The 24914-nt window shown below is 41.3% G+C and overlaps 1 protein-coding gene across 39 annotated transcripts in view; it reads right to left on the reverse strand.

Annotated features, from left to right (window-relative positions):
- Window positions 1–24914, reverse strand: part of PTK2 (protein tyrosine kinase 2) — a 198236-nt gene that overhangs the window by 115906 nt on the left and 57416 nt on the right. For 18 of the 39 annotated variants that reach the window (NM_001396557.1, XM_046919376.1, NM_001396556.1 and 15 more), the window contains 2 exons: window positions 13593–13664; window positions 2446–2672 (listed from right to left, as the gene is read on the reverse strand). In NM_001396557.1, the coding sequence (NP_001383486.1) occupies window positions 2446–2640 (195 nt within the window). In that variant the 5' untranslated portion in view covers window positions 2641–2672; window positions 13593–13664. Of the gene's footprint in view, window positions 1–2445; window positions 2673–13592; window positions 13665–19441; window positions 19582–24914 lie in introns of all 39 variants that reach the window. The other 21 variants (NM_001396554.1, NM_001396552.1, XM_046919359.1 and 18 more) reach the window with 3 other exon arrangements.

Raw genomic sequence — 24914 nt, forward strand, 5'->3', positions numbered from 1 at the left:
GGGAGAAATCTTGAAAAAACTTTTCTTTCCCTTTTAGTTGCACGGTTTTCTCAAAGGTATTCACCGCTAAATACTTCCAAGAGTTCATCAGAAATGAGCCAAGAGCCAAACCCAGCATCAGCCTCCTTGCAGTTTGTAACCCGCAGAAGAAATGGAAGCTCTACTGCAGTCAATCTCCATCGCAAGAGGAGAAGGAAAAAACAAAGGCATAAAAGCCTTCAAGGCTATCTTCATCTTAGATTCGACTTGGTCAAACAGCAGTCATTTCAATGGAATGGAGGCTTGTACTCCAAACATACACTGTTTCTAAAACAAATGTCAGGAGGCGGTAATGCATCAGTGCAAGGCCACTACTACGAGTACCTGCTCATATCCACAGTGACTGTCCCACTCTGCCAAAATAAAAAGGCAATTCCTTTGTTAAATGAGTGAAGGTAACAGTGACTCATCGCTTGCCCAGTGTCCTTCTACTTTCTTCTTAAGAAAGGAGAACAATACAGTGATATCAATTACTTCAGAAACAAGCATACAAAGAAATGTACATATATGAAAATCAAAAATGAAGGCAAGCCTCAGGTAACTGCTACCTATCCTTTTAATTCTTTCTAATAAATAAAACATGACGTGGTTTTGCCTAAAATAAGGATTATGTGGCCCTACAAATTCAGCTCAGCACTGGATTTTTTACAAGAAGTGTAAATTTTGCATTGTAAAAGCCCATAACATCTGGAATTTTTTGAATCAAAGAAACCAGAGATGTGATCTGTTTTTATTCCTACATATTGCTTTGGAAACATAACCTGGATTTCAAATACTGCATGCTTAAATCCACAGCTGAAACTTGCAAGTAAGGTTAAAAATTGATACAATTATCCTCTCTTGCACACAGTAATACACTTTATGAAATGAATCGATCACGCTGGATACAATCAAACCAAATATATTTAAGTCAGGCAATTAAGACATGATGTAGCACTCAAAAAACCCTGTTTCCTGTAAAATAATTGTATGTTACTGATGACAAGGATTCCTACCAGTGTACCTCTAATTTGTTCAGCCACCAAGTCATCCCTATACAGAGATATGACATGATTAAATTGACGAGAGGCATATTGTCTGATTATCACCAAGGAAAATCCTTGAATTTCACAAGTCTGTGGTCAGTGCAGCAAGACCTATTCCACCTAAGAATGCTTTAGGTCTTTTTATACAGAGATGCTAGAAAATAGTATTAGTTGAAAAGGAAGAGAAAGCATTCAAAATTCACTACTGGAAAGTACTGTACAGAGAACACAAATGCTGGAAGGAATGAGTAGGTGGCAACCCGCTTCCACAGCAAGAACCTTGCAGAACAAAACCAGCCCTGTAAACCACCTACCAAAAGGCAAGACTGCTCTTGGACAATAGCTGGAAACAAGCAAACAACTAAGCTTTAACAGCACTTGACATGCTAAACAGAGTTCATTTCACTTAAGTGCCAAGAGACCTCGGAATGTGAATGAGTGTAGATAATGTTAAGGTCTCATAGTCAGATTACTATTCCACACATTCTACACAGAGCTGTTTAACACTCTCCAAAATAAACACAATATTTTCATGCATGTGTATACGTACACACACATCAAAGATAACACATACCTGAAGTAATTATTAAAACAATCCTTATTTATTTATTTTTTTTAAAGTTAGCTGAAGGACTGCACTGTACAAATAAAACCAGCAGGTGACTACTGGGGTGAGGTGGGGAAGACCAGGGGGAAGAAAGGGCTTTGCTGTAAATGTTTTGTTCCCCCACAATGGAAGGAAATACTTTCTAAAAAAGAATTAAAGAACAAAACAAAACAAAACAAAAAAACCCATATACTTAAATATTTTAAGCAATTGTTCACCTTTTTTACTTTTACAGAATCACAGAATGGCCTGGGTTGGAAAGGACCTCAAGGACCATCGAGCTTCAACCCCCCACCCTCCCACCCCTCGCCACAGGCAGGGCCGCCAACCTCCCCATTTAATACTAGACCAGGCTGCCCAGCGCCACATCCAACCTGGCCTTGAACACCTCCAGGGACCGGCATCCACAACCTCTCTGGGCAGCCTGTTCCAGCATCTCACCACTCTCGTAGTAAAGAACTTCCCCCTGATATTCAACCTAAGTCTTCCCTCCTTCAACTTAAAACCATTTCCCCTTGTCCTGTTGTTATCTACCCTTTCAAAGAGTTGACTCCCCTACTTTTTTTAATAAGGAAGAAGAAGAAAGCCACTTAATACCTCTCTTCTCCTACATTTCCTGCCATCAGCATGCAGAATTTTAGGGAATACAAAGTGGTAAATGTTGAATGACATAAGACAGTAGTTCTGTGTTTCTTGGCTTCCAGATTTCACTTTTTGAGTGTAAAGTTTGCATTTAACCTAAAGATGGCACGACAATGCTAAAACCAGACTTACTCGAACATCAGTAGCATCTCCATGCCGGATAATGCTGGCCCACGTCGTTGGCTCGCTGCTGTTTTCAAAGTAGTGAAAAACCTTTAGGACTCGCTCCATGGCCCCCGGGGAACGCTCCATCCCAGTACCGAGGTGCGTCTTTGCACTTGAACTTGGTGTATGATTCAAGTTTGGATCAAGGTAAGCTGCTGCCATGGTTTTGCTAGATGCTAGGTATCTGTCATATTCTGGAAAAAGGAAATAGAAAATAAATTAATCTTCATTATGCCCAAATCTTACACTCATTCAGACAAAACATTTATTGCAAATTCTTCAAGACTAATTTTTAAGGCTCATTTAATTGCTTACTTGGAGTTCCCTACTAAAACAGTTTACTAAAACAAAATCTATCCAGAGTAGTATCAGAAAAATGGTGAGCCCCTCAGAGTACATCAGTCTACTGTGAACAGCACACTTAACAGAAGTGGTATCTTAGACAAGACTTTTTCCTTCGCTTTCTGTACCTTAATCCAGCCATCCTTCTTTAAAGAGCAAATGCTGGCTTCCAATTTTACCAGGAGCTCCCATCGCCAAAACCGCTCACTCAAAGTTGGCTTTACAGAAGCCCAAAGACTGGCACTGGGAAACCCTGACACTCAAGTCACAAATCTGAATCTGTATGATGGCAACATGTACCAACATGAGCCTCTCCAGTTTAATGCTGGGACCATAGAAAATCAGTCATTTTTGGCTATTTTGGGACACAGTGAAACTCAGACCATCCAGAGTTAAATTCATCCTTCAATGAGGCACCATGAAGAACACCACTGAACGTCCTCCCAGCAATTCACAGAGCGGTGGGGCACTGGCACAGGCTGCCCAGAGAAGCTGAGGATGCCCCATCCCTGGAGGCTTTCAAGGCCAGGTTGGATGGGGACCTGGGCAGACTGATCTGGTGGGTGGCAACCCTTCCCAAGGCAGGGCACTGGAACTGGGTGGGCTTTAAGGTCCCTTCCAACCCAAGTCATTCTATGATTCTACAAACTGCTACACCACTGACTTTTTGTTTTCTGTTTCCAAGTGATTTTCATATCTAGTGGCAAAAGACACAGCCAACAGTATGAACCTGTATCTCAAAGAGGCAAAAAATTGCCTCCCGGCTACTGCTGCGGATTTGTCAACAATGAGCAGATGGTTTCTGAGAAATCAATACCGAACAAGAGACAAAAAGAGAAAACAATATATTTTCCTTTGCCTGATACAGCCTTAGGAATCATCCTAGTCTGCTGGCTGCAAACAACAAAGATCAATAGCTGAGCTGTCAGGGCTGCACAAGTACAGCAAGAATTTCTGTGCCTCCTCCTTGTAGAGTGAACACAGCAGGGAGGCAGTTTATCAAATGTGGCAATGCTAAAGTACAACAAGCTTGATCTTTTGGGCATGGTAGAGTGAATGACTCTGTAGTAGTAAAGCTGGCTTGGGAAAGGGTCAGAAGGAGAAGAGAGTGAAACTGCTTTAGACTGTACTGCTATTGAGTATTCGAGCATATCCTAATACTAGACCAGGCTACTCAGGGTCCAATCCAACCGGCCTTGAACACTTCCAGGGTCGGGAGCTACAGCACTAGATAAGAGGAAATCAACAGACCATCTGCACTGTATGACTGCACCTTTTCAATAAATGGGGGAATTGCAGCCATCCAGAGCTGTACAAACTTCAAGTTGGCAGTACTGGGTCAGACAAAGGCTTCTGATGCAAGCCCCCAGGGAAGGTAAGCATAGGCCAACAAGTGGAAAACACTTCTCCCAAATATTCCCCATGCCTGATACTTGAGGGAATTCCTGTACCTGCCCATTGCTGGGTCTGGGAACGGACAGTGATGAAACTGAAGTGCTCTCAACTAATCCTATACTTACCCTTACTAACCCTTCCTTCTGTCCACCCTACACCAACAAATGCAGATCAGAAAGTGACAGGCAAAATCTCTCAGTTTATCCTCACAGAAGGAACTTGCAAGCTGTATTCATAAAAACCTTCAAAGTTGAAGCAGGTCTAATAATCCTGCCCTTGGCAGACTGAAACCAACACATCGTGACCTTCTGCAAGGCTCCTCTCCTGTAATGTAAAATCGGGCCTTTAAACTCCAACAGAGGAGGCTGGAGAGCAGCCTTAGGACAACTCCCTTGGACAAAGTCCTAACTGCTCTCAGTAGTGTAATGACTAAGAATTAAATAGTTTTCTGCTCAACTCAGGCCACTTTTAACCTTTTGCCATTAAGTTCTGCTTCCTTTAAAACACATATACAACCCCAAAGTCACTAGTAAAAACACTGAGAGTTTTATGTCAAGATTACCCACAACAAACAGTAGAAGAAAATCTTTGCAAACCAAAGCAACATGAGGATTTTTTTTTTTTTTGTCACAGGGAACAAGAACACCTGTTTTAATGTTTATGCGTAACATGTCATCAACTTAGCAGACAAATTTAACAGATTTTATTTGGCAGAAAAAGGGAGAAAAGCTACAAGGAAAAATAGAAACAAGAATTTTGAGTGTCTAACCACAGATTTATTACGGACAGTCTACATCCCTTGGGAGCTGCAAACAGAGAAGTGATGAAAGACATCAGTTTTATACACAGAAGTGCTCTTAGCATAATTTCAATGGATAAGGAAAGCACTACTGGGGAAATTTCTTCATATGCACCATACTGAGGAGAAAATCTGGAATCCAGCACTGAGAACTGACAATCCCAGGTACATGGTATGGTCAGTACTCACAGCATTTCACAGGAGAGAAGCACTTAAAGGTAAAACAACCTCCTACAACAAGTCAGACAAACACTTTCCCTTAAAAATTTCATCATCTTTGGGTTCTTTACAACTTTCTACTTTTAAAAACCCCAATGCTTTCTTTACAAGGTAACAGAAAGGCAATAAATTCAATAGCTTTAAAGTTACAGAAACACATGCCATACCTCTGCTTATGGATCTATTAACTTAACCATTAAATCCAGCCCCTGGTTTTGAGTTTATGATGTGACTGTAAAGCTTTGCCCTTGGCCAAAACTTTGTAAAACATAACTGCACTTCAAGTAAGGATACTTCAGCAACTATTTTACAAGATCTGCTTGGTTATTATAAGATGCAAAGAGAGCTAAGGTGACCAAACAAGGATGCTTACTTGAGCTTTTCTAAATTCCAGCCAGGTTCGTAATCTCACAGAACAGATAGATCAGCTTTAGTCCTCTTGGTATTAACCAGACAAGCAGGAGGCTATTAAACAGCAGAAATTACTTTCTTTATTCTGACTTTATTCTGCTTGGTTTTATTGGGTATTGTGATGATAAAGGAGCAGAGGCACATGAAGCCCAATGGTCAACTTGTTTGTATGCAGAGCTGTGTGTCAGCTTTCCCGCTGGGCTTCCAAGACGAAAAGCTAACAATCTCCCAATGCACACACTTTACAATTGAAAAAAAAAAAACACCAACATTATTTCTCAGTACTACAACTTATTCCATGCTTCGGGAGAGTGGAGCAAAGCCATCCTGGCCTGCTGATATTAGGTGATTCTGCCAAGATGCTGTAAGTTGTTACCAAATCACAATGTGCATTATCATTTTGATAACCCGCTATCATCTGGCAGAATAGATGCGATTTAGGAATGTAAATGGAAGACACTTAAGTGAGGTCATAAGAGCCTTTATTATTATTATTACTGAAAAACAAACAAAACCACACTGCACAGCAAGAAAGCACTGCTGACCTTGTTTGTGCTTCTTTTTTTTACAATTCTATTTTGAATGGCAGCCATTTTCACTACTGATAACTGAACAGATTATAATAAAAGTTGTTTTATTTTCTCAAAAACACAAGGTTATGAGTTCACTAATTGAATTACTTCTAAAAGTCTGTTCACAACTCATACACTGCTCAACTTAATTCCTGCTGACAACTTACCAGCACTGCATATTCCCCACATTTGATGACTGCATTGGAAACAAAGTCAATATTATGACTTCTGGCAGTACAAACAATCAAAGTTCAAAGTCATATTTCACCACCAGCTCTGAGTACTGAGAAATGAAATCCCTTCCACTAATGAGGCAGTAAAAAAAAAAATCATAACAAATATTTAAATCAATTAATAAAAAAAAAGTGTTAAGTAGTCCGTTAGATTCAACCTTTTCAATGTCAAAAATGTCTGCACTCTTAGCAAATGGATAATATATGGAAAGTAAGTTACTCAACACAAGAATCGGCACATGGCCATCAGCATGATGCCAACAAGTTTGTCTGACAAGGAACCAAGCTATAATTATTGACACTATGACTTCATCTTAACCTTTACAAGTATGATGAAGTTTTTATAACGTTGCTGAGGTGAACCCTATCTCAGACTTGGAGACATCCAACCCTATGAGAATTTCTAGAAGAGTAGGCTCCAGGGGACCTCATCCATGTGTATAAATACCTGATAAGGAGGGAATAATGAAGATGAAGTGAGGCTCCTCTCCGTGGTGCTCAGTGAGAGGAGACAAAGTGGCAAACAATAATTTCCATTACAACCATCTCCCAGGTCCCTTCCAAACCCAGTGAATTGGTAAAGGCTAAATTAAGAATTCCTCCCACCCTAAAATCCTTAGTTATCCATAATGTCTCTCACATCAGACAGTAAACACATAATGAATTTAAAGTCCAATCCATTTTCACAGTTTGCATTAAATCCTGTGGTAGCTCATCTTGCAAATATTAACTGGTCTATCTCACCCTCACAGAAATTATATCGAATATAAGGTACATTTTAAGTGTTTTCCCCACTATAAAGCTTGTATTTTCAGGGGTCTGCACCAAGTTTTCCACACTGCTGACTCTTTTGATACAACATCTCCTGATATCTTTTGTTGTTGTTGGGTTTCTTTGTATTTATGTATCAAAAGGTTTGGGACAGATGGATGACTCCCTGCCATAGGGATACTTACAAAACCCCATTTCTCCTAAGGAAACAGTCAACATATTCTGCTTGCTGAGAGACCCATGACACAGCTGCACACACAGAGTTTTAGCATAGTCACATTGCCAGAAGACTGGATAGGATAGAAAGCACAAGTAGATACCTATATCCACATCCCTATGAATTTAAGAAAGAAACCTGAGGAAGCTGTTAGCTTTCTGATTTCAAATTGGGTATAAACAGAGAAAGAGAAGAAAAATGTATTTCTTCCTATAACATTCACTTTTGCTTTCAGAAACAGTGGATGTATTTCAGCCATTTCCATACGTCACATTGGAACCTCCCTGTTTATTTCCTGTTGAGCTTATTTTTCTTGTTTTTCTTTCAGTTAATGGTGCCGTTCAAAAGAAAGAGGAAAAAAGCTGTAATTCTCTGCTCCTTCCAACCAAATTCACTCTTATGGTTAACATTTTCTATAGCTACATGTCCAGGAACACACATCCCTTGACATCTCCTCTCTGCACGCTTTGATTACCGCACCTCATAAATATATTTATTTTCAAGTTCACTAATTGTGGTCAGAAGCACTTAAGGCCCCCAGGTCAAAATATGAAGCAGGCTGGCCAGACACATTAAAAGCATTTCAATACTGAGTTCTTGCTATCTATTTTAGTCCAAACCGACACACCAACTATTTCACTGTATCAACATGAAATGGAAGAAGGGTCTGAAACTGACAGCTTCTGACCATTTCCTTTCTTTTGGAAAGCTGCCTTTAACAGTTACTAACTCAAGGTCTTATTTCAGTACAAAGCAGAAATTTATAGTCTCTTTCCTAACACACAATCACGTATTTTAGAAATACAGCAAAAGGTCAAAATGAAAACAATTGTAACGGAGACCAAAGTCAAAACAAGATTAGCAATGCAAACTGTAAACGTGCGGAAAATTTACTTCAATTGTATCCATGTTTTAAGGAGATTAAATGTTCAGGGGAAGCACGAAGAGATAATTCACAGAAAATGTGAGCTGTGAGAACTGTACGAAGTGAAGCAATATGACATCCTTCAGCCTGCTGAACACGAGGTAAGCACATCTCAGCAAAAAATCAATTAATAAGTATACCCATCCTAGACTAGCTGACACAAGGGCTGATGTCATGTACAGCTGCTGTTAGTGAGGGCTGTCTCAGGAACCTTTAAATCACTTTTGCAAAGTGCTCCAGAAGTATTTGCCTATTACTCAGGAAGCACTGCACCTCGGGATAGAAAGATGGAGAAAAATTTTAAAGACTATCGACAAGGAGCTGAGCTACGTCTACTGCCAAGCAGTAATTCAGCTTCAGTAAGACATCCTGCAATCCCCTAGTCTTGCAATATTCAATATGGCACCCCTTCCCAAATCCCATGGGTTAAGTCCTGACATACCTCAAAGGCTGGGTTTAACCCAATTTTCTTGCAACGCTGTTGCATAACCAGCACTACTCAGCAACTCCCTTTGGAGTTGGCACCAATTCCTAGTTGTAATATTAAAGAAAATGATAATGAGGAAATATCATTTGACTTGGTTATAAAAGAAAAATCAATGCCTTTAATTAGCACAAGGTATCCAGCCAGATACTTGCTTCAGTTTTCAACAGGACTCCAAATGCCCACTGTGGTCCACTGGTATCGCTGAAGTCCGCACACACACCGATCTTCCTTATAGCTTCAACTGCTGATCTTCTGAATCTCTTTGGCAAGGTATACAGTATTATAACTGAACTTTTCCCAAAAACTCAAAACTTCAACTCTTGGAAAGGGTAGGTAATAGCAGGACAAGGGAAAATGGTTTGAAGTTGAAGGAGAGAAGATTGAGGTTGGCTGTCAGGGGGAAGTTCTTTACTACGTGAGTGGTGAGGTGCTGGCACAGGCTGCCCAGAGAGGCTGTGGATGCCCTGTCCCTGGAGGTGGTCAATGCCAGGTTGGATGGGGCCCTGGGCAGCCTGGTCTAGTATTAAATGGGGAGGTTGGTGGCCCTGCCTGTGGCGCGGGGGTTGGAGATCCATGATCCTTGAGGTCCCTTCCAACCCGGGCCATTCTGTGATTCTGTGAAAAAGCACAGAATTGAGTAGTAACAATTCTGTATCTGTACAAAAAGGCTACAACAGAATTCTACCTGTTGTGAGGTTGCACCACTGGTTGGCAGCAACCCTCCTTCTGCACATCAGAACAGGAGGGTGATGCAAGCAATTGGACTTAACCCTTTCAAGTACTACTGACTGAATATTGCCCAACGGAGGCTCTGCATAGCACAAGTTCTCAACAGCTGTACAAGTAGTAGATAGAAGCAGTGAGTGTTTACTGTCTTTCCAGAATACCAAACACAAAGAATAAGTTAGAATTAGTGATAATGAGAGCATGCTTCGAGGAGATTAGGAGCTAGACGTGTCTGAACAGCTAAGGGAAGCAAGCAGTAAGGTATTACGGCTATGCATTATCACAGATGACAATATTTGGCTGTTGCTACTATTTGACTTTAAATTTGCCCTTCCTAGTTTTTGGATACTGAATGCATCCCATCCCTTTAATACACAATATTCATCTGCGTAGGCTTTTAATTTCTGATTCACTTTGCAACAGTTGGAGTTGCCTTCATGTTATCCCTATTTTTATGGAAGCCAGAAGCACACATCAGATAAGAGGCACTTCAGTACTCCGGAGGAACAGTGCATGACAATAGTCACGTTGTCCCATTGCATGGCAATGGCCCCATTACAAAAACCAATGACCTGTAAAAAGTTTGACTTAAGCCTATTGTGGCTCAAGTGTTTTCCAAAGCCGGTAATTACAGCTTCTGTTACACACAGAGAAACGAAGAACAAAGTGATTCTTATTCAAGCGACTGAATGGCAGTTTAATGTAGGCCGACCATAAAAATTCTTCCAATTACAGCTTTTGGAGATGATACACCTCTGCATCACACACACACACACGAATAAGAGCAGTGCAATAAGGCACGATGGCTGCTAAATCAGTTGACTAGCAATTCTTCACGAAAAGAGAAAGCTTCAAAAAATATTGGTCTGCAGAAGAAAAAACGGCTCAATCCTCTACAACAAAGACTGATTCCATAGCAATTCAGCTTTATGCTTTTCATCACGTCATACTTGCCCAGTGGAAGAAACCATTTGAGAACCTTTTGAGAACACAAGGCACCGCTTCTTCGCCGCCACCCCCATCAGAAGGGACAAACTGGATCAAAAATGTAACAGGTTTTGCAGTGCCCACGTAGGAAAGAAAATACAACACAGCCTTCCATGAAAACAACGGTTTGGGTTTGCCCTAACCACAGCTCGATCAGTACTCGATTACGTCCAAAGCCACCAGAGTTATGCTGCCCAACATCCTGCAGGGCTGTCAAAGGACACGGCAATGGCTGGGTAAGGTCTTCATGGTATGGGGCACACGAAGAAATGAAGGCAAACACTAAAACACAAACTAAAAAAAACAAAACCCCACAAGTAAGCAGGTTTCACTACCTGCACCAGAATATGTTACACCATTTTAGAGCAGATCTGAGCATATCTTAAGATGACCCAGAAGATGAAGCTTACTTTATAGTGCACTGCTGTTTCACTATTCTTCCCTGGGGAAACAAAAAAATGCAATTCTTATCCAACAATCTGAACTCTTGTAGAAACACCTGGTGGCAATAAATTGATGTTACAACAAGACAGCTCCATAAGCCTGTATTACACAGAGCTATCAACCCAATCTTCCTTGAGTCCCTGTCAGAGCGTGCAGAAACATTAATACTGGAGGCCACTTAAAATGTGAAGTTTTTAAGATGCTGAGTAGCATTTGCCCTGAAAATAGAATCTGTTACTAGATACCAGTATTCAAAAGGAGCTTTGCACATGAACTTCAGGAAGCAAGGAGTTCTTATTTATCTGCAATCTGTGCTCTTAATGTGTTGGAGCATCTTGCAAAAGTACTCTACAGTGGCTTAGAGTGAAAATAGGAGAAGCCTCCACAAAAGACATACATACATTTCCATACAAAATGAGTGCTGTTTTGCTGTGACAATGCACTCTCCATGCCAGAGACAATTCATGTTCTTTATGCAGCAGTAATTCATAGGCTGGAGAAGCATCATACCATCATTCAAATCCCGACGCAATTTGGTACAGAAGTTATATCTAGGAAAGATGCCACGAAGGAGTAAAGCATTAGGCATTCCAAGTGAAGGATTCTTAACACGTTATTGATGAAACTGAGGACATTCATAACATGGAAGAGGTTCTGAGAGTGCTTGCTAAAGGCAATGGTTGGAAGCCTACCATCACACAACTTCTTGCCAGCAGAAAACCATGGATGAAGTTTATTCTGTTTTAACCTCAAGGTGCAGTCAAGACAATGAAGCTTCTTATCTACCACAATTAATACCTTGAAACCCCCCACAAAGGCAACCAAAATGCTTGGTGACAGAGTAGCAGTCCTGTGAGGGAGAACTCAAAATGCAGAAACCCGTCAAACTGTGAGGCCAGGAGACAGGGAAGAGGGGGAGCCTGATTAAGATCTGTGGCATCTGCAAGATGATGGATTAAATGAACGATAGACTAAATGAACCCTAAGTCCCCTGATAAAAGAATGCATTGGTATTTGAATAAACTGATCTCCTCTTAAGTTTCACAGGGAAGACCTGGGAAGAAGCAGCAGATAGTGTGCTGGATGGACAGGTGATGAGATGCATTTTTCACATTATTCAATTCCAAAGCTTTACCTTTTGCTTCTGTCATCAAAGCTGAAGCACAGTTCTCTGCATAAGTCCAGCTGAAAGCCAGCTCAAGATGCCTACCTCGAGGCTTGGGAAAGACTAAGTCTGAAAATTAAATGAAGGAACAAAAAAATTGACAGTTTTCTTGCACAGAACAGATCAAAAAATGCAAAAATTGAGGGAAAAAAGCACATTTATGGATGTGCCAGGAAATCTACACCGTATATTCTCATCCTTAGAGCATTTATTTGTTGTTTTGTTGCTGTTATTTTTAAGTCAAATATTTTCAAGCAGTTCAAATTCTCATATATAGTTTAACATTCAAATATCATGAAAGGAACTCAAGTCTGGTTTCTCAGCTCTGCCTCTACAAGAAGCTTTAGACAACAAAACTGATAAATGATTATTTCCAAAGAACATACATATCTGTACAGAAGTTTAAGCTCATTTTTCAAAGGAAAAGAAGTTGTCGCTAAAGGCAGCTGAACCAATTTAACATACCCAATTTGTCCTTGCTGCTGCCAAAGCTGCAGAGCCTGCTACCCCTTTCCTCCATGACAAGCCTTTCCTCAACCATTCTGCCCGACTTGTGCAACCTGGGCTTTCCTTCAGTAGCTTCCTATTGCTGCCTACACACTTTTGGAGCTGCTTTTACTTACTAAGACGGAATAAAATCTGTTCAGGCTTCTTTTTTCTGGTTTTGTGTTAGAGGGTTTTTCTATTTGTTTTGTTTGTTTTTGCTATGTAAACGTGGTTAAGTGGCTCAAAAAGAGCTCTAAAAAGCTCTGCAGCCACTACAAAGGCAGCAACAGAAGCACATGTTCAATTGTAGAGAGCAGACTTCCCATATTTTGGCTGCTGCATGCTGGTGTATCAGCTCACTGCTCTTCCTGGACTACACCTGGGTGGGGTGAGGGGAAAATAAGTAGGAGACAGAAAAGCCAGAGTTGGGTTTTGGTGACATTGCTTTCTTCCATACAGCTGCATGAATCATTTGTATTCCAAATCTGACAACTCTGAGCTTCTGGCACTATACCATTAAATTGCATTTACTGATTTATAACAAAAAGGCAAGACCTGGGGAGGGGAGAGGAATGGCAGAGGTCCAGTAAGGAAAGTAGAGCTCTTCTGCTATAAAGAATGAAGAGGGCAAAAATAATTTAGTTAAAATAGCAACAATTAACATTCATGAATCATGTTCAACTTCAACCTTATTTTCCCCACTCCTCCAAGCTATTTATCAGCTATCGGTGCACCAGTACACAGGTGCACATGACCAACTAAATCAGCATATCTGGATAAGACCAAGAGTCTTTAACAGTCATGTACTAAATATTCAGTAAATGTCAGAGTGGACAGAAGGAGGAGGAGCTGCTGATCAAAACCACTCACATCCAATGTAGCCTGCACCAAACTTTCATAGCATTCAGCCTTCTGGCTGAAATAATAACACTCACCTCCCGGTGCCTGAGCTACCTCCTCACACAGTGGTCTTGCTGACCTATGCAGTCCCCACGGACATCTTCTTCCTAACAAAGACGAATGGTTCTTTAGCTCACCATCAGAGCAACACCTCTGTTCCCCACCCTTCATCCTAAATAGAAGACAACGGAAACTACAAAGGACTTTCGTGCCCCATCTTAACTGTAGATAATAGTTTTTAATTTCAGCAAAGCTACAATTGTCAAGTGATCCATTTCTGGATCAGATGTAAAACAACTGTCCAACAGACAAAGTGTAAGATCTTTGATACATTAATTGCTTATCAATAATTTAAGATTACTCTCTTATTTCCTGAGAGAAGAACAAGAGAAGCAATTTTTCCTCCTATTTTCTGCGTTTGAAATGCTTGTAAACCCAACAACAGCCTGCAATGCTCTTTTGAGACAATTGCCATTTAAAACCTCAATCTTTTGCAACATGAAGCTTTGATGGTGTTACAAAACGTGTGCGAAGGAAATCCAACAAGGTACAGAAAGTCAACTCGTGGAATACTGAACACACTCCCTGAAGTGCATCACAACTCCCCAGCTCTAGAAACTTCCACTGTTAAAAATGGAGGCATTCCCTGGCTTTGGAGATGATTTTTTTTTTTTGTGCATGAGCTGAAGGCCTTGAGGGCACAGTCTGAAAAGAAAAAGTCTACAGGCTAACTATCCTGTTTCACTCAGAACAATGGCAATTTCCCCTAGCTTAGGAGTGTTTACTAACACTGCACAGCAGTCCTCCTACTAGGATAAGTATGTATCAGGTGATAAAACTTACTGAAGAAATTCTTAAGTCCGGGAATTTGGATACAGGGGCAAAAGTGGATGGAATTCCTGGGTAACAGCACAGACAAATAAGGTTTGTTTGCATCTGATAGAAGGCAGACAGAGATAAGCACCTGTAATTTACATCCAAATCAACATAACATCTGAGAGTTAACTACCGTGGCACCAGCTACAGACGTTCAGGAAGAAATCATACCTTCAAAACACGGCAGAAGCGCCACGGTACGTATCAAAAGTAACTTTCTGCTCAGAGATCATTTGAACGCATGTACAAGCAGGTGGCTGAAATAGGCTTGGCACAGTCGCTGGCAACACAAGCAGATCTCATCTCTAATTATTTCCAAGCAGTTTGTAAATGTCAACGTGTAGTTTAAAGAAACTCAGCGCTTGTTTGAATCCGACACAAACCATTATGCTTCAGTCATCTGCAGAATATTTCACAGAGCAAATGAAGTGAGTGCATAGATAACGGGCAATGAGAAAAACTCAATTAAAATGCAGCCGTGCTCTTCTGTCACAGCACTGTACAAAGAAGCAATGGACACCAAAAGGAGGTGAAAAGAAGCAAAGTGAGGGAGCAGCAGAGCTTGTGTTATGCTTTAACAAGTTCTCTGGCAGCTGTAGAGCCAATGTCCCTTCTACACAAATAAAACATTTCAGACATTATTAGGAGTTATTAAGATTCATTCCAAAGTCATAGAATGGCTTGGGTTGGATGGGTGATCCTCAAAGATGATCCAGTTCCAGCCCTCAGCCATGGGCAGGGCTGCCAATCACTAGATAGGGATACCTGGTATCCCATCCAACCTGGCCTTGAACGCCTCCGGAGATGGGGCATCCACAGCCTCTCTGGGCAGCCTGTGCCAGTGCCTCACTGCCCTCTCAGTGAAAAACTTCCCCCAACATCTAACCTAGATTGCCCCTTTTTCAATTTAAAACGATCCCCTGTCATCCTGCCACTATGACACCACCCAAAAAAAGTTTGATTTCCCTCCTGTTTATAAGCTCCCTTCAAGTACTGGAAGGCCGCAATGAGATCTCCCCGCAGCCTGCTCTTCTCTGAACTAAACAAGCCCGAATACCTTCAACCTTTTTTCACAGGAGAGCTGCTCCAGCCCTCTGAGCATCTTCATGGCCCTCCTCTGGACCCGCTCCAACAGCTCCACACCGTTCCAGCACTGGGGGCCCCAGGCCTGGACACAGTGCTCCAGATGGGAACTGAAACGGGTGGAACAAAGGCAGACAAACCCTTCCTCTCCCAGCTGCCAACCCTCTGTTAATGCAGCCCAGGATACTGTCCAGGCTGCAAGTGCACACTGCCAGCTCATGTTATCCTTTTTATCTACCAGGACCCCTGTTATCTTATCTTCTCCATCTACCAGGACCCCTCTGCCCTTCTCCACAGGGCTGCTCTCAAGTTCTTCCCCTAGGTCTGCACATAGAGTACCTATTTAGAAGTTCAAAGAGCACATCTGATCCTTAAATGTACACCAGCAATTTGTCACATCAGGTATCAATTCATAAAGCAGATTGAAAACCTCCTTATTCCGCTTCCATGTATGAACAAACAGCAGATACCTACACAACTCCTTGCTGCAGAAGTGTGAGCACAGCCTGCCTCAGTTCGCTTACTCATTTCCACCATCCCTTACTGTGTTCTTGCTGAAGTTCAGAGCTGTGTTTCTTTCAAGTTTCTCTCTCTGGATTTAGGGTTACTACAGCCAACTCAAACTGGGCAAAATTGTCCTCATCAAACACTTCTCCCACCCTGTGCTATAAGCTAGGGCTGCTTCAGCTTCTCCAGACTTCACATCTGCTATGTAGCAAGTTATGAGTTAAAACCATCTCAGATCCATCTTGCATGTATCAGTTACATTGTTTTAACAGCATTTAAAAGCAGAGAAGTTCAGATATTATTTTGAAATAGCTATTTCACTAGCATGCCTGCTTTCAATTTTCCATCTTCCATCACCCACAAAATACTTAATATTAAAAAGACATTTGAATAACCAGAGTTAATGCTTTTATAGACCAGGATAAGTGTCCAGGAAAAAAAAAAAAAAACCACAAAAAACAAATACTTTATGCCTCGTTTGCCAGAAGACAGACTACTTTTAGAGCTTTCTTCTGTCAGATTTTAATTAAGAGAACGCACAGTGTGTAGCAGCACACTCTCTCTAACTTGCACATTATTGCTGCTCTATGTCACTGCATCAGGTGTAAGAAGTGGCAGTATAGGATGAGGGGGAATAGTTTTAAATTAAGACAGGGGAGGTTTAGCTTAGATATTAGGAGGAAGTTTTTCACTCAGAGGGTGGTGATGCACTGGAACAGGTTGCCCAAGGAGGCTGTGGATGCCCCATCCCTGGAGGCATTCAAGGCCAGGCTGGATGTGTCTCTGGGCAGCCTGGTCTGGTGGTTGGTGACCCTGCACATAGCAGGGGGGTTGAAACTGGATGATCACTGTGGTCCTTTTCAACCCAGGCCATTCCATGATATGATATTTTTGGAGAAGGTCTGTCAACTCTCATAGGACACATCTTGCAGGAGAGATTTAAATTCCTTGCTTCTGTGCTTTTATGAGAAGATTAAAGAGAGATATAACAAATTGCTTTGGAAATATTCCTAAGAATAAGATGCTGTTTTGAAAGAAAACTATGAACTTATAAATCAAGTTATTATAACATTTATGTATTCTCCTCTTACATGCTAAACAAAACAGCTCACAGAGATAGTACAAATAGCATCACCATGGCCTAAAAGGAGTGAGAGCAAAAGGGAAAGAATGCAAAGTAGTAGTAATCAGAGCCAGAAATAATACTATGTAGAAAAACTCCATGCCAAATGACACTGTGCTGCTGATGTCAAAGCAAACATATGCCACAACGAACAGAAATCAGCAACCTGAGGCATTTGAGATCCACTCTTGTCCAGCTCAGCCCGAATTTCGCCAAGCAGTGAGCATGCCCATGCACTTCCAGAACAGCAGGTTTAATGGGTACTTATGTTCAGGTGGTAAGCGCTAGGGCAGGCATGTGCATACTGATAAGGAGGGAGGAAGCCTTCCATGCCTCAGAGAGCTTGGTCCCAGCCCTAGAAACGTGTAAAAAACTGCATAGTCAGTCACAAAGGACACATTTTATGAGCAAGTTTATTGCCTTACTGTAGGATGGCTGTCCTTGTGAGGAACAGAAGGGGAACAGCTTACATGGTATTTATTTTTCCCATTGGAGAAGAAGAATGAGTCTGTGTTTTCAATTCCATCAGAACTAAAGCAATATTAATGTGGGTGCAGACTGGATACGAACAGTGAGGAAAGTATAATAAAAAGAAGGAAAAATATTATCTCCACGATTTTTTATGGCAGTAAGTTACAAAAAGCCATCCAGCTTCTCCTTCGTACGGCCTTTCCAGGGATGAGCCATCGAGTACACCACAGATAGAGAAATTCAAGTTCCTGATAATCGACCTGCCCTAGGTCAAGGCATCATCCACAACAACCAAAGTGAATGACTCCAAACACAATGTATTTCCACGGAATTGCAGTGCACACAGCCTCCCAGTAAGTTCCTACCACTGTGATTGCTTATGATTCCATACCACAGTGATTGCTTCAGACTTCACTGATCAATTCTTTCTAAAAAAAGCATTAAAATTAATGGTAGCATACCAACACCTTCCACAGACCCCTAAGCACACAATATAGGCAAGAGCGCAAGTAAAACTACTTTGAGTTGGGGTTCAGCACTGTGCCTCAAGTCTGCCTGTTGTTTTTTACATCTCCAAACAGCATGCTCGTGCTGAACTTCACTCAGTTGATAACATCAAAAAGAACAAGAGCTATGAGTACAAGCTTCAGAGCTGCCTTAATATCTCCCCCTGCTCAAGATGCACAAGCTGCTGCGACTCAGCAAGTGTGTACTTGAGATAATCAATGTAAGCACCCTTAATACCTCAAAATAGTATATTCTGTATTGCTAACTTTGTATCGGGTAGAATCCTGTCTTATAACCAGCTTCAAATATGTGTATTACTCATTTGTGAACAGCTGCAGTTCCAGAACTGACAACAGGATCACCCTGTGGATTTCCTCCCTCACAGAAAGAATTTCACTCCTTTCTGACATTCTTAAGCCCACACCATCCCACTCTGGTTTATTTTGCTTGGTCTTGACCATGATCTTCAGATAAAATAACCAAATGGAGGTAAACCTAAATTACGCAAAAACGAGCATTGCTTTTCTGTGCTGAATAAACACTCTGAAGTCACACACTTGAATTAATGGGAGTTCCTCAAATTCATTTCAATCAGTTCCACGAGCAGCCACCACGTTTAAAAAAAGAATCACACTGGGCTGACAGCGATCAAAACACTACTTTTGCTTTGTCTTCAATTAATAAATTACATAATATCCACAAAAACAATTCCATCCTTCAGTTTTTGGAGTGGTGGTGTTTCTTTTCTTAAGCTAAAAGTGACTTAAGTATCATATGCCAATAACTGTGTACTGCTTGAACAGGAGCAGGTACAGCCTATGATCTGCACTGACCAATCTGCCCATATATGACATCTGTAACCTAAACAACGCCAGTGTGTAGAAGTGCTTAACTAAGGAACTGTGGCTCATCAGGCAGCCACACTCACAGCAAGTGCTGCTGCTTCTAAGGTCATGCATTCATTTCCATGAAAGCATGTAGCAAACTTAAAACTTCACAAACTTCAGCTTCAAAAAGAAGCAAGGTATGACAGATAAGAGTAGCATTCCACTTGAATTTTGACTGATTAACAAATGATACTTAAAATTGTTTAAGACGTACTAACTTGGCACTTCAAATATCACATCCAGCGTTACCAGCCTATGCAGGCCAAATGGTTTTACTAATTAGATCACTGCAGCCAAAACTAGAAACAATTTGTTCTGTTTTTTTTTATCTGATATTGAGCCTACCGAATTCCCAAAGTGACTTTAAAAGGAAAAACAAATAATGAGCATTTTCCCACCGAGATACTGATCATGCCTTGTATCCACTTACATACACATATCAGCAATGTGACTGAAGAAACTTAGCAGCAGAAGTATAGAAGTGCCAATCCTTCCTTCCAAGGACAGAACAGGAATGGTGCCATAGCACTTTCTTCACTTCATGCAAGGTAACTCCAGGTATTGAATCCTCTAATTACCACAAATGCAAATAAAAATAAAAATAAAAATCTTAGTGTTGAGAAAACATTTAGGAAACATTTAGGAACACATACGAAAAACCCTATCTTTTGCTAAAACCTACAGCTGATTTATAGAACAGACTGAACAACTAACATGCTAGGATGAATCAGACTGATGGAATATCCCAGGTTAGAAGAGACCCACAAGGATCATGCAATCCAACTCCTGGCTCCACAAAGGAACAACACTGTTCCAAGCATAAATCTGAGAGCACTGTCCAAACACTCCTTGAACTCCAGCAGCTCAGGGCTGTGCCCACTGTCCTGGGCAGCCCGTTCCATGCCCACCGCCATCTGGTGCAGCACCTTTCCCTAACCCCCAGCAGCCCCTGCCCTGACACAGCTCCATACCATTCTTTGGTGCCCTGTCAGCAGAGAGCAGAGCTCAGTGCTGTCCCTCTGCTGCCTGTGAGGAGCTGCAGCCACCTTGAGGCCTCCTATCAGCCTGCTCTGAACAAACCAAGGGACCCCAGCCACTCTTCATCCACCTTGTGCTCCAGACTCTTCTCCGTCTTTGTAGCCTCCCTTCGGATGCTGCCTCACAGTTTTCAGTCTTTAAAGGATATGCATCAGGATACAAGTCACTGCTCCCTTTGCCATCCATAGAATAAAAGCAGCACACATGAACAGCTTCACAACGCTGCTGGCTGAAGGATGCTCAACCTGCTGCTATCTGAGCAGCACCTTTATCTTCCGGTAAAGGGCTAGGATGGATATCTACAGCAGATGCCTGCTTCCATTTCAAAGGTAGAGCCATATGCAATCATAGATCAGAGTCCTTTGAAGCCAGCCTTTTAATTCTGCCCATATTATTCCAGTCTGCTGCAATCAAACACCTGAATGGACAAAAAACTGCCGCTGAGTCGACTGGCAGCACAAGTTGTTGTATGCGAATCAGCCGCTGCGATCAAGTGGAAAAGGTTGCTTTGGTCTAAAGCATCTTTGTTACAACTCTGCTTCAGTTTATCTCAAGCAACCATCATGTCACAGCCGAGACAAAACCTCCTTTGAATCAAATTCGCTAAGATTTCAGAAATACGATTCCTATTGGTATCTCCTAATAACAGCAGGGACAACAGACCATAGCTGAGCTGCAACCACGATACAGCAGAAGGCCTCTGAGCAGAATGCAAACCCTATTGCTCCTTACCTTTAGAAGCCAGCTGTGAAGCTTCAGGAATACATCTAGCTCCCTCCCATCCTCCTGCCTAGAAATAAAGATCTGCCACGACTGCAGACCATTACCCACCCAGCAACTACTTGTTAAGAACAGCTTTGTTTGCTGTGGTGATCTTTCTAAGTCCTATTAAAGAAAAAAACAACAGTAGGAACCCACAACCAACTACTAGCAGCATAGCTTCATTAAGAAGCTATAATCATGAAGAGAAGTTTTAAGTATGGATGGCTTCAGCCAAATCCTTACAATTACTAGAAAGCACGTGATAATCATTAGTCTGACAACACAGTATCACACACTCTAAGGAACAGGGTGACAAACATGAGTTGTGTCTTCCAAAAGGTTGAGAAGCAAAAGCATCCATCACTTTCTACAGAAGTTACTGTTCCAGTATCTCTTCTGATCCTGGAAGGAAACTGCCATGTCCTTAAGGGCACATGTGGCTAACAGGTGAAATAGCAAATGCTGAATGCATATGACAAGCTACAACTATTCAACTTCCTTTGACAAAATATCAAGTTGAAGTCAAAGTTTAGCTTTTAGTCTCCAAATGCCAAATTAACTTCAGTTAATCAACTGCTGGTACATCTTTCCACAGCTCTTTGCTGTGAGCTGCTCCCCAAGTGTGTTTAATTACATGCATATAGGATGTAACCAGCAACAGCAAAACCAAAAGTCACACACTTTTCATCCTCTGGTTACTCAAAATGAGGAAATGTACACTGTGGAGAAGCCTCAATAAGGCAGGGGTCTATATACTTCATTCACAGAATGAGTGCAATATAAACTGAAAAAGCAAACCAAAGGATTGTGCTCAGTCTTTAAGGATCAGAAATCTTTTCCAGGCAAAACAGTGTCTTGGAAAGCAGTGGTGGTGCTGGGGAGAAGTAAGCGATCCCTCCCCTGGCAGCAGAACAAAACTTAGTTATCAAATGAAAAAACAAATGGGAGTTTGTCTACAGATGATTTTCAATAAGGTGACTCAGCAGAACCGAATTCCGCCCAGGAAAACTCTTCCTGACATCTTTGCTCAACAACGTTCAATGTGAAAATCCAACCTCTTCCTGTAAAGAAAGGGTCACGTCCCACGCTGGGCACCTACCAGTTCACTGCATGCTCAGCAATCCCCATCCTTCCCCATCAGAAGGAAATGGTCCCAGTACCTTTAGCACAGATTCACCAGAAGATGCAGTGCTTACCTCACTTATTCTGTACAGAGATCTTGCTGTGAATGCTACAATAGTTTTAAATTATCAGTCCAAAGAAACTACATGCTTTTTGCTAGCTCACAGAACTGTTTGGATAGCATTAATTTGCACCTACTCTGTTTAAGGCCCACTTCAGCAAATGGAAGGTTTTAATAAACGAGCTGATGCTGTTCTTACAAATGCAAAGCAAGTCTGAAAAAGCTAATTTTACTGCAACAGTCCTTCCAATAAAAGCTGTGCATCACGTTATATTGCCCTATTGTCCACAGGATTCATTTTGTTAAAAACACACACACAAAAAAAGAGAGGACCTGAAGGATTATCATGGAATGGCCTGGGTTGAAAAGGACCACAATGATCATTGAGTTTCAACCCCCCTGCTATGTGCAGGGTCACCAACCACCAGACCAGGCTGCCCAGAGCCACATCCAGCCTGGCCTTGAATACCTCCAGGGATGGGGCATCCACAGCCTCCTTGGGCAACCTGTTCCAGTGCCTCACCACCCTCTGTGTGAGAAACTTTCACCTAATATCTAACCTAAAACTCCCCTGTCTCAGTTTTTAGTTTTAGATTACAAGCTATGGAAGCTAATATCTAAACATAGCAACAAGCTACTGCCGGGCTAAATGGGTGAACAAAGTATGTGTGTATCTATGCTTCTATACATGTACTTTTTTTTCCTACTTGATTCGTGATAAAAACCCACATTTAGATTTAGTACGAAAGCTATGAAGGCTACAAGCTCTTATTCGAACTTTCAGCAAAATTAGAGTATTTCCATCAATGTATCATCCTCTTAAACACTGCCTTCCAGGCTTTGCTCTTCAGTCTTTATCTGAAGCAACTTCAAAAGGACAGTTAAAACATTCTGTTTTGCATAAGCGTCACTTTTTCAAAGACAGCCCAGAATTCAATTCCACACCCTTTCCTTCCCAAGTGCTACCACTGATAAGATCACACATCTGCATCACACAGGTAACACCAAATGCTCTCCAGGAGCTCAAAACAATCGCCTTCCTTTCTTGTACAAATATCTCAAGGTCCGTCTTCTACCCCATTTCTCTTTGAACAAGAAACAACTATTCTAATGGAAACACATCAGCATTCTCATACCCGTACTTCTGTGTCTAAGTGTGTGTAAAATACATACATCTCACACAGAAGTTCAGACACATTTGTGGTTTGGAAATAAACCCCAAAGTGGTCACATCAGCTGATGCAGTCGGTGTACCACGTTAACAACTGGCTTACACCATTTCTACCGCTGTGTCCCTTTCCAGCCGTCACCAAGCACCTAAAATACCACGGGTCTAATGCAAGACTAAAACTATCACTTATTTTCCCATTAGTAGAACAGTAGAGACTGAAAGGATGGGAATGAGGGAGAACAAGCACTCCTATGCATCAAAACCTGGCTTATATCCAACATCACCAGCAGGTCCCATCTGAACATTCCCTGAAATCACAAGGTTTACCAGAAAGCAACCATTTAACTTGGAGTTGCTCATCACTTCTAGAAGATTGCAACATTAACAGATTGCAATAAATAGGGTAAAACTCCTTCCTGGTGGATTTAATAAATTTCACAACATTGCTGGCTCTCAAACAAAATCAACATAAGGTTTGGAACAGAACTGCAGTTATCTGAAGACAGCAGCACCTTTCCTAGTCTAAAGGCAGTATTCAATAACTGCAATCACTTTGCCCTGACTACTCATGTGTGATGCATTTCACATCAGACCAATTTATTGTTTGTAAATTATTAAACAGCTCTTCACTTGGAAGATATTAAAGAAACTTCCTCCTCGGAGTGGGTGACTTACAGATACACAGCAGAGCTATCCAATTACTCTTAGCTGCTCAATTTACATTTATTTGGTACACTAAAAACAGTATGCCTTGCAAAATTTGGGAAGGAAGACTGCAAGCAAAAGCATCTGAAGCACAATACATCACATCACCTACAACTTTTAATATCTGTGAGCTTTGGTGAGATTACTACTGGTGCACAAAAAAAAAGTACTGCTAAAATTGAAGGCAATTTTAGCCTATTCTTAAAGTCGGAAAGAAAACATCCCTTATAACAGATTTTCTGTACTTGGCTGGAGGAAATGCAGTGACCCAGACACCAATGCAGTGCACACTGAAGGTCTGACCAAGATTGAGCCTATTTATTTCACAAGATGAGAGATTTCGAGTTTCAAATTACTTAGCAAGGGAAGGGTGGTGGGAGGAAAGAAGCAGCCAAAGCCATCTTAATCCTATCACTACTGAAGGAAAGCAATACAGACTTACTTCCTGAGAAGAAATGTGCCGGTAAACAAAATCCACTTTCTCTTTGCTTGCCAATGAAAATATTCTCAAGTCTGGAATACGCAGATCCAAGCTAAGTTATCAAATTCACAAACATGACTTTGCATTGAGGCTAGCGTAAAGAGGAGGTAAAACCTGGCAACACAGACTACACAAATACTTTACAAAGAAAGCAAGCACTATCTTAGTCCTTGGTGCAGTCCCACAGATGGAGCACATAGAATTAACAGCAATTAGGTCAGCCCACAGTATCACAGAGCTGGAAGATTTTAGGTTTATCCTAAAAGAACATAAGCATACTATGAGTGAACACAAACTCGCTGAAATATTTCAAAGCATTTTCAAACAACAAATATTTGCTATGAGATCACACACACAATACACCAGAAGCTTAATCTGCCACGTTTAAAGAGAAAAGGAACCATTTAGAGTGACACCTTATATACAACAAATACATCAAGATCACGTTTTTAAGACATTACAAAATAGCTGTTAAAGTTTTATCCATTTTTGCTGCAGTTAAACTGAAGCTTTAAGAGATTAGCCCAAGGGTCAGAATAACGCTATCCAAACCAAACGTTTCT

The sequence above is a fragment of the Gallus gallus genome, chromosome 2, assembly GCF_016699485.2.
Source record: "Gallus gallus isolate bGalGal1 chromosome 2, bGalGal1.mat.broiler.GRCg7b, whole genome shotgun sequence".
NCBI classification, from domain to species: domain Eukaryota; kingdom Metazoa; phylum Chordata; class Aves; order Galliformes; family Phasianidae; genus Gallus; species Gallus gallus.